At 48.0% G+C, this 9268-nt stretch overlaps 2 protein-coding genes across 2 annotated transcripts; one reads left to right on the forward strand and one right to left on the reverse strand.

Annotated features, from left to right (window-relative positions):
• Nucleotides 1-386: 386 nt before the first annotated feature.
• On the reverse strand, nucleotides 387-7202 carry LOC135906071 (tubulin alpha chain-like). Its single transcript, XM_065437218.1, has 3 exons — nucleotides 7173-7202; nucleotides 5505-5752; nucleotides 387-987 (listed from the first exon to the last, which is right to left on the reverse strand). The coding sequence occupies exons 1-3, from the start codon at nucleotides 7200-7202 to the stop codon at nucleotides 462-464; spliced, it is 804 nt and encodes a 267-aa protein (XP_065293290.1). The 3' UTR covers nucleotides 387-461.
• A 297-nt stretch (nucleotides 7203-7499) lies between these two features.
• On the forward strand, nucleotides 7500-8574 carry LOC135906047 (histone H2A-like). The gene is made up of 2 exons (XM_065437195.2): nucleotides 7500-7654; nucleotides 8031-8574. The coding sequence occupies exon 2, from the start codon at nucleotides 8080-8082 to the stop codon at nucleotides 8512-8514; it is 435 nt and encodes a 144-aa protein (XP_065293267.1). The 5' UTR covers nucleotides 7500-7654; nucleotides 8031-8079; the 3' UTR covers nucleotides 8515-8574.
• Nucleotides 8575-9268: the final 694 nt, after the last annotated feature.

The following is a 9268-nucleotide window of genomic DNA, read 5'->3' on the forward strand; positions in this document are numbered from 1 at the left end:
TGCGGTGCGCTTTTGGTGTAATGGCAAGTGCCGCACCGCTATAGGGTACAACGGAAGTATAGAAAATATTAAAATTTAAAGTGTTTAATTTGGTCCAGGCACTGTACGCTTTCTTTGTTTACTTACAGGATGCCGATGGGGCAAAGTATCGCAAAGCAGAAAAGGACACGGAAAAAAAATATGAAGCAAAAATGTGACAGATGTTTACAGTTCGGCACTTACGGTGCCTTTAAAGGAAGGGCTTCGAGGGAGAGCGCGAGAGCGTGTTTGGATCTCCTTTCTCAGAAGCAGAGTAAAGTAAGGGTTTGGAACCGAACATTCGAAGAACTGAAAATAGAGTGGAGCAATCAACTTTTATTACAAAATTTTGATCACAACCGGTAATTTTAAGTTAGAGTGAAGTCCATCGTTCTTGCCGAGGGAACGTAGTGCTCGGCCTCGTGCACGTCTACTTCCTCGTTCTAGTTCATGCCAGTCTCCTCGTAGTTCTTCTCGAGGGTGGCCATGTCTTCACGGGCCTCGGAGAACTCGCCCTCTTCCATGCCTTCGCCCACGTACCAGTAGACGAAGGCCCGCTTGGCGTACATGAGGTCGAACTTGTGGTCCACTCGGCCCCAGGCCCCTGCGATGGCTGTCGTGTTGGACAACATGCATACGGCACGCGGAACCTTGCCCTGGTCTCCGCCGGGCACCACAGTGGGCGGCTGGTAGTTGATGACGACCTTGAAACCTGTGGGACACGAGTCCACAAACTGGATGGTGCGTTTTTTCTTGATGGCCGCAATCGCAGCATTGACATCCTTGGGCACCACGTCGCCGTGGTACACCATACAACAGGCCATGTACTTGCCGTGGCGCGGATCGCACTTCACCATTTGGTTTGCCGGCTCGAAACAAGTGTTGGTGTTGTCGGCGACGCTGAACTGCTCATGGTACGCCTTCTCGGAAGAGATTACGGGAACGTACGTCACCAGCGGGAAGTGGATCCTGCGTCCAGGAAAGGTAAGCGAATTGCACCAATATACTGCTATATGTTCAAAGAAATGGGCATGGAGGGCAGGCTAGTGTGGATTGTGGCTAAACTTATTGCAAGCTTTATATCAGACATCAAGATGGTGATGCGAACTAATGACATCGTATTGTATAGGTAATCGCATTACACGCAAAGTGCTATTAAGGGCGAGGAGTTACAGAGTCGCCATCTGTCGGAAGCGCCTCCCTTGCGTAGTATGAGGGATCACGTACGCGGCGCGCTTCTCATAGGTTTCGCTTACGGTGCTCAATAAGAACACCACGCGGCAGCCCTCCTGGATATTTATGTAGGTACTCTCAAGACGAGGGAAGTTTTTGATTGTCGATATAATAATCTTGGGCAAACTGAAAGCACAGAATCGTTTGCAGACGCTATCTCTTTACCGAATACGCACAGTGAACGCCACCGCGATGGAATGTCCCGAACCGGCTTTTTGCGTGAAAGGTAGGCAAACGCTGAGAGTAAACTATGTGAAATATGTTCTTATAGTGGGCTTTCTGTATAACCAAATAGAGCACAACAGAATGAAGCCCCAATGCAGCGATCGCACGCGTTCGCAGCGACCGACTGCACGCCTGCATGTATGTCCGCGCACAACGTTTTCCTTTCGCTGTGAGCGCGTTTTCACACCGTGCCGTGAGCTTTAGGCCGAAGCATATGAGCATTTGACAGCACACTATTTATTTATTTATTTATTTATTTATTTAGCAATACTGTAAGCCTTTTACAGGCTCATACAGGAGTGGGTCACAATCAAAACAACGAAACATTGTTGGTCAAAATAGAAGGCAAGGAAACACGCCAATTATTACAATTCAAAGATATAACACGCAAACAAAACGACAGACCAAAGCAATTAGTACAAGGCATATAATACATGGAAGTGGTAAGAGCTACGAACAATTCAGATGTGGCGGGAAACGGCCAAAACACAGTTGCGCAACACAACGTTGTAGCGAAGCAGTACATAATCGGAAACAGACCTAATCATAAAAAAGTGCACGTATCTTGGTTGCAAATACTTCGATGGAGTCAACATGTGCAATTGGTTCCGGCAGACGGTTCCAGGCTTCAATTGCAGATGGAAAAAATGAATATTTAAATGTGTTGCAACGCGCAGAAAACTGCCTGATGCACTTACGGTGATTTGTTCTTTCTGAATGTTGGAAGGGTGGCCTAATGTACTTTGTTTTATCAATATTTATGTGCCCGTGATAAAGAAGGAAAAGAAACTTCAAGGCAGCGATACGCCGTCCTGATATTAGAGTCGAGATATGTGCTTGTTCACGTAAAGCAGTGACGCTGTCGTATGGAGAGTATCTGGAATAAATGAAACGAAGTGTTATGCGCTGTATTCTATCAAGTTTATCAATGAGGTAAGACTGCTGCGGGGACCATACAATGCTGGCATACTCAAGTATTGGCTGAACGAGGGTTTTATACGCAGTTAATTTGACATCGGATGGTGCTGTTGCCAATTTCCGACGTAAGAAATTGAGCTGCTTAAATGCCTTTGCACATGTGATGTCAATATGAGTGTCCCATTTGAGCGAGCTTGAGAATGTCACACCCAAATATTTTACAGTATCTGATCTTATTATAGCCGTGCCTCTTATGTTGTAAGTGAACATGTTAGGTACCTTTTTGTGTGTAAAAGTGATGCATGCTGTTTTACTGATGTTTAACTTCATTCCCCACCTATCACACCAATTGGCAATGCTGTTTAGTGAGGTGTTTAGTTTAATTTGATCATCCACACACCGAACAGTTGTGTAGACAACACAATCATCTGCAAAAAGACGTACGGTTACGTTAGGCTCAACACATGATGGGATGTCGTTGACATACACAAGAAAGAGCAATGGCCCCAGCACGGACCCCTGTGGCACACCAGAAAAGACTTCAAGGCTCTCTGACTCATTATTGTTTACTGATACATATTGGGATCTGAGTGCGAGGTAAGATGCTATCCACGCAACAGTGTTAGATGCAATTCCAATAAGTTTAAGTTTTTCGATCAGTTCACAGTGAGGCACGCGATCGAAGGCTTTGGAGAAATCGACGAATATGGCGTCTCCTTGTAGTCCGGAATTAATTATCTCTGCAAAGTCATGAGAAATTTCCAATAGCTGTGTCACTGTAGAAAGGCCCTTCCTGAAGCCATGCTGTTTAGGGTATATCAGGTTATTGTTTTCTAAGTAACTAATAATGGATTTGTGAATAATGTGCTCCATTAATTTGCAACAACAGCTTGTTAAAGAAATTGGTCGGTATGCGTCTATGAGCAACCATTGTTGCTTGGATGCTACCAGAACTGTTAAAAAATAATTTCGTTATAGAGACTTCGACGCCTACGGTGACTGTGATGTGCCGTCGCGACGATTCAATCTCTTTTTCTTCTAAATTCTTGGACGCTTCAGTATTATTTCTCAAGTTGCGTCGCACTGTATGTTTATCAGTCTTCTCAGCGGGCGATTTCCCACTGCTTCTTTTTCGTAATCCAGTACATTAATTCATAACACAAACATGACCATGTGCCATACCTTTTTTATGCGCTTCTTACTGCTCCCTCTCTATTCCAATGAACTTGCCAGAATCTAGTTAGTATCAACAGGTTCATAGACCTAATAAAGCGTCATGATATTAGCCGGGCAGCGGGCGCGGGCCAGCCTCTCAGTGCGCGTTTTCTGCTACTCACCAAACATCGCGCAGTCCCGGCGCCGTAGCAGAAATCTTCCTCGCGTCTGTGCTTGCTTCGCACTCGAGTTGTAGCCGATGGCTGTGTGCCGGTTCTAAATTTCGCCAGCCAAGCTTGACGCAGCTCCTTGCCCTGCGGCTACGTGTGAATAAGGCTGACGCCGGGCTCCGTTTCGTACGTCCGGAACTGCGGCACCGAGCACTAGCCTACCATGCTGCACGCCTCCAAAGGCAGCCAATACCTATTATAGTACTTTCAGATGTTGTCAAGCAGACACCCAAGACGGTGAAGCCTCACCACTTAATCAGAACCGTGGCGCAGGTGGGACTTCAAACTTTCGTTTTCAGCTCGCTTCGGCGCTTCTGAAGCAGCTGACGCGGCCGCTGTGTCCACGTGATCCCTCATGCCACGTCACGCCGACGGTGGCGCCTGCTTTTCCAGTGGTGGTGCTCGCCCCCAATACCGACCCGATCAATGGATGCAATCGCGATGATAGCGTTGCCAAAGTTATGTGGTCCGAGTATTGTGATTTTGTGTTGAACGAAGTTCATAGTGAACTCCGCAAATTAGACCGAGAGGTCGGTCCCCGCTACTTTTGCCGGATTTTGTGAAAATAAATGTACACATTCTCACTGCACTGCAAGAATACACAGGCGATGACGTACACATGACGACACACCGACCTATAGAGAGGAGGGAGGAGAAGAGGCAATTCCCATACAAATTGGGGGATGGGGGGGGGGAGGCAAGTTGACGTGGGAAGGCCAGGAAACCCCACTACTGTAAACACAACAGCGTTCGCCGGGAAACTGGATAAGCTTAAGTTCAAGGTACGGTACAGTACGTTTCTGCTGTTTCTGAAAAATAAACACCATGCAAATATGTCAAGCCGACAAATTACGCAGGGCGTGGAGAAGCAGAGCCGCATTAATTAAAGCGCATCGCAGGGCCCAGGTGGCACTGCGGAAGCGGTCGACCGTCAAATCAACACTTCTCTGCCCGCCGCGGTAGCTTTGCGGCTATGGCATTGCTAGAGGTCGCGGATTTGATCTCGACCGCAGCAGCCGCATTTCGACGGGAGCGAAAGAGAAAACGCACGTGCTCTTAGAAATCGTGACACGTTAAACAACATCTCGGTGTCAAAATTAATCCGGAGTCCGCCAGTACGGCGTGCCTCATAATCCGATTGTGGTTATTGCACATACAGCCCTATAATCCAATTTAAGTTTAATACTTCTGCAACGATGCGATGTGCCATGTGAGGCAATGACAATGCTCAGCCCTCTCAGAGGTTATAAAATATGGCGCACCACAACGCATCAAGCAAAGACCTCTCCCTGTGTGTTCCTTGTACCAGCAGACAAATAGCAGTGGTGCACGCAAGCTAACGTTTAACATCAATCCACCACTCTCGTGTTAGGCTAGACGCTAAAAAAATTAAGCTGCCGCCGTCGACATCACCGCTAATCATCGTCAATCAAAGCAACCAGCACAGAAAGCTTCGCTTACATCGATTCCCACAGTGCGTGGGATCTGCATAATTTTTCTTTTTTTGCGTTTGTCACGGATCTCCTCCGGAGAACACTCTGACCGAAAGAATGGACTAGGCGACAGGTGTACCCACACAGACGCACATTTAATACAACCTACGCGACACAAACACTAGCACACAAACCAAACAAAACTAACACAAAATACAAAGGCTATCAGTACGCACCACCCGGTAACACTGCTACTAGCGTTCTCCTCTTAGTGGTTGGCGTTCGTGCTCACGTTTGGTTCGGTGCGGATGTGGCGTGGTATGGGTCCCGTAGCCGGCGTCGAAGTGGCGTTCGACGTTCTAGAGCTGGCGTCGCTGGCGACGTCGTTGGCTGCGTCGTACATGCTCCCGGTCCAAACGCCCGTGGAGGTGTTGCCGATGATGTTGGCGTTGGGGCACCAACCGGATGAGTGGCAACAGCGCTGGAGACCCCACTGGCGGCAGCAGGTGGTAGCGTCCTCCGTGGACTCCCCGGAACGGGCTCAGGAACGGCAGGAAATCTGCGGTGCTAAGCCGTAGAACGCGAGCTCACCGGAGCAGCTAGTAGCCGACGTCGCTCTCTTCCGGCCGAACCGTCCCTGACCCGCCGAGCCTCCGCTGCTTTGTTCTTCCCCCCGTGCTTCGCCCTTCCTCGCTCTTTTATTTGGTTTGGTTTGGTTTGGTGCCTGTAGTTATAGCACAACCCACTACGGGGGATTGGCCATGAATCGGGCGGCAGTGGGTCGAAAAAGAATAAATACCTAAATAGGATTTTTTTTTTTTTACTGAAAATGAGATATTAACCCTTTACTGCACCTTGTTGCATTTACGCAACATTCTGATGAACGGCGTTAAAAACCGAAGCAAAGTCAGTTTCGAGCTTCCTGTACATGTTGTTGCATATCCGCAACATTGGTCTGGAAAACGCGGCACCTTGTGCTGCAATCTGTGCTAATTCTTTGCATCTTCTACCAAAACAAACGTGGCGGAGGCTGCGCGCGCCCACGAGCAGTGATATAGGTAAGTTTTACAAATTGTAAATGTATTTCTCCATAAGACAAAGCGCAAAAAAAATTGTTACGCTATGCTCCACATCCTTCTGACTCTGTAGGTTCAAAAAAATAATGTAATTTTGGAATAGTTTGTTCCTGGCGACAGAACGTTGCTATGTTGCACAAATGCAACAACGTGTACATGGTTTATTTTCTTTGGAATAATGAAATGGCTTCGAAACGCTGGTATGGCCTAGAAATTCCTCCTGATAGTGAAGGTAGTGACTATTCAATTAGTCGCGACAGCCACGAGTGTAAGTCCGTTTCGATTCAATATGTGGACAAGATGTTCTCTGGTCAAATTTCCTTTTTTCTTTTCAAAAGTACGCTGTGCCTCCGCACATTGCCGTGTCACGTCGTCACGGGCACAGCTTTACGTCTGTGCTTCGATGTTCTACATTTTGACAATAACCCGAAAACACTGCATTGTTTCCTGGCTGGACGGGAATCTCCATGACTTACTGCACGAAGTGTGGGAACCACCTGTGCTGCACAAACATGTACAAGTGCTTCTTTTTGTTCCACACTAAATCATAGGTGCACCAATGATTGTCTTGTGCAAATAAGCATCTGAGTATGAATCGCACTAAATCTATCTTTTACTTTCAACTTCTTCTTTATTGGCACATTGTTGCAAATATGCAACATACCCTTTTTCTGCTAATTGAAACCACAGACATTCGCTAAAGTAAGTTTCCATGGGAGTACAGGTACTATTATGCTTCCCTACAACGCCATGAATAATATTTTGAGGAAACAAAAAATTGTGCAGTAAAGGGTTAAATGAAGCCTTGACGTTAGTCCACGTAATCCTTCTTTTCGTCTTCTCTCCTTCTTTTCGTCTTCTCCGCTCATCGCTTTCCACCTCACCGGATATTTCTTCTCTTCTCCACCAATCATCTCTTGTCACCTCACTGAGTACTTCTTTATCTTCTTTAGTCTTCGGTTAATCCACGTCATCCTTAACGCCATCCTCGTCGTCTTCTTGAAACCTTTCTTCGTTTATAATTTTATTTTAGCCTCTCTCTTATATGTGACAGCGTTCACTTGGCATTTGGTGTTTCAAACCTTTCAAACGCCAACGACCGACAGCCGATCGAACTGATAGCGCTAGTATAGCATGCCCTCACGGTGAATGCGGCATCAGAACGGCTACTGCCTATCATATATTGTAGGTCCGCGCGTGATCAGCGTGATTCAGCTCGATGTGAATGCACCCAGACGCTCTTGCGACAAGCTGCTCCGAAGATAAACCTGTGGCTGGCGCGCCCGTAAGCCGCCCGCCGGTATATATAGTGGTCGAAGAAACCATACCGCTACCCAGTCCAGGAAAGCTTCCGAGGCAGCGTTTCGTAAGTATTTGTTGCTAGTACGAATTGTGCTTGTCGCTCAATCTGTCTGTTACAGTTTGCCATTGCTGAAGGAATAAACGTAAAATACACGATAAGCTTTAACGTGCTTGTGAATCAATGTACCCTTCCTTTTCCGAAATCGAAATATTGTACCAGACGTTGACCAGAAATGCTTAGGCGGATCACGTACGACCGCCGCTACTTAATTTCAAGTTTTCCTCTGGCCCCACATTTCTAGCACGCTAAGCACGCATGGTAACGATGGATAGCGTCAACTTGTATTAAAGTCATGTCCTCACCGCGTAAAGAAATTTACACGGTGCTTCCGACGTGTAATGCGTTTTCGGACAGTTTTGCTGTTTTCCTGTCGTTTCAGGCCATCCACTTTGTACCCGGGCACTGCGTTTCTAGCCGTACGGTCCACCATGTCCGGCCGGGCACCAGCGGGCAAGGCGTCCAAGACTACGAAGGGGAAGTCTCGATCGTCGCGGGCTGGTCTTCAGTTCCCGGTGGGTCGAATCCACCGCCTGATGAGCAAAGGGAACTACGCAGATCGCATAGGCGCCGGCGCCCCGGTATACATGGCAGCAGTGTTGGAGTATCTGACGGCAGAAGTGCTCGAGCTGGCGGGTAACGCGGCTCGCGACAACCACAAGACCCGCATCACGCCCCGCCATTTGCAGTTGGCCATCCGTAACGACGAGGAGCTTAGCAAGTTGCTGTCAGGCGTCACTATATCCGAGGGCGGCGTGTTGCCGAACATTCCACAGGAGCTGCTCCCAAAGAAGTCCGGCGGAAGTCAGCAGCAGCAGCATGGCCACAAAGGGGCCGATGCGGGCGGTGGAAGCCAGACCTACTGACGGGGACTCGTCACACTCGCCGTCGAACGATACCCGCAATAAAAATAAGTTATGCTAGAAGCTTTTCGTTTTCGCTAAGTTTCTGTTGTATCTGCGATTTAACACGAAGAAATGAACGTGCGCGAGCGGTCGCGGTTTCCCTTCCAGCAAGTGTCGTAATGCATTTGGCCTTCTTTGAAAACTGACCCTGATTTCTTGCCTAGCCGTTTTCGTGGGCCCATTCCGAAGATGGTGCAGTCTAACAAGGCTGTACAAGACGCATGGTACGTAGCTCTAGTCGCAGCGTCTGCCACTAGATTTGGCGTGAGCTTTCGAACTTGTCCTTGAGGAAAGTGGCGCTCGGAGTCCCGGTTCGCTTACTCGTACGGTTGAGGCACGGTGGTAACGAGAACGCCATGCATAACTTTTACATAGTGCCACAAATAACCACTTCCCAAAGCATGCATGCCAGACGCGCACTTCACTATGAACTATGTTTTTTTTTTTCGTTGCACTTTATGTGCTTTATAGACGTGTTGGCTGCATGCACGAATATCGGATGTTGGATCACAGTAAGTACACATATGCACGTGCTCTGCGCCTCCGTAACACTCGGACTCTGCAACAAGACCAGTAAATTCGAGCATTTGCGCCCGTGTGACGCGTTCCCGTGCATCATCAGTTCTCAGAACCGGAACGGCCGCCGCCTCGGTGCTGCCGGTTATGTGCGGCCATCTGCTTCTTTACGCGCACTTTACTTTAGAGGCAGTTTCTT

The sequence above is a fragment of the Dermacentor albipictus genome, chromosome 1 (assembly GCF_038994185.2).
Source record: "Dermacentor albipictus isolate Rhodes 1998 colony chromosome 1, USDA_Dalb.pri_finalv2, whole genome shotgun sequence".
In the NCBI taxonomy this organism is placed as follows: Eukaryota; Metazoa; Arthropoda; class Arachnida; order Ixodida; family Ixodidae; genus Dermacentor; species Dermacentor albipictus.

Bases quoted from the DNA above. Each gene is read 5' to 3' on its own strand.
- LOC135906047 (XM_065437195.2), top strand. From the start codon at position 8,080: ATGTCCGGCCGGGCACCAGCGGGCAAGGCGTCCAAGACTACGAAGGGG.
- LOC135906071 (XM_065437218.1), bottom strand. From the start codon at position 7,202: ATGATTGGTGGAGAAGAGAAGAAATATCCG. The intron at 5,753-7,172 runs GTGAGGTGGAAA...GCCGTTCCTGAG, and splicing joins GAGAAGAGAAGAAATATCCG to CCCGTTCCGGGGAGTCCACG. The intron at 988-5,504 runs GTGAGCACGAAC...TCCTGGACGCAG, and splicing joins ACATCCGCACCGAACCAAAC to GATCCACTTCCCGCTGGTGA.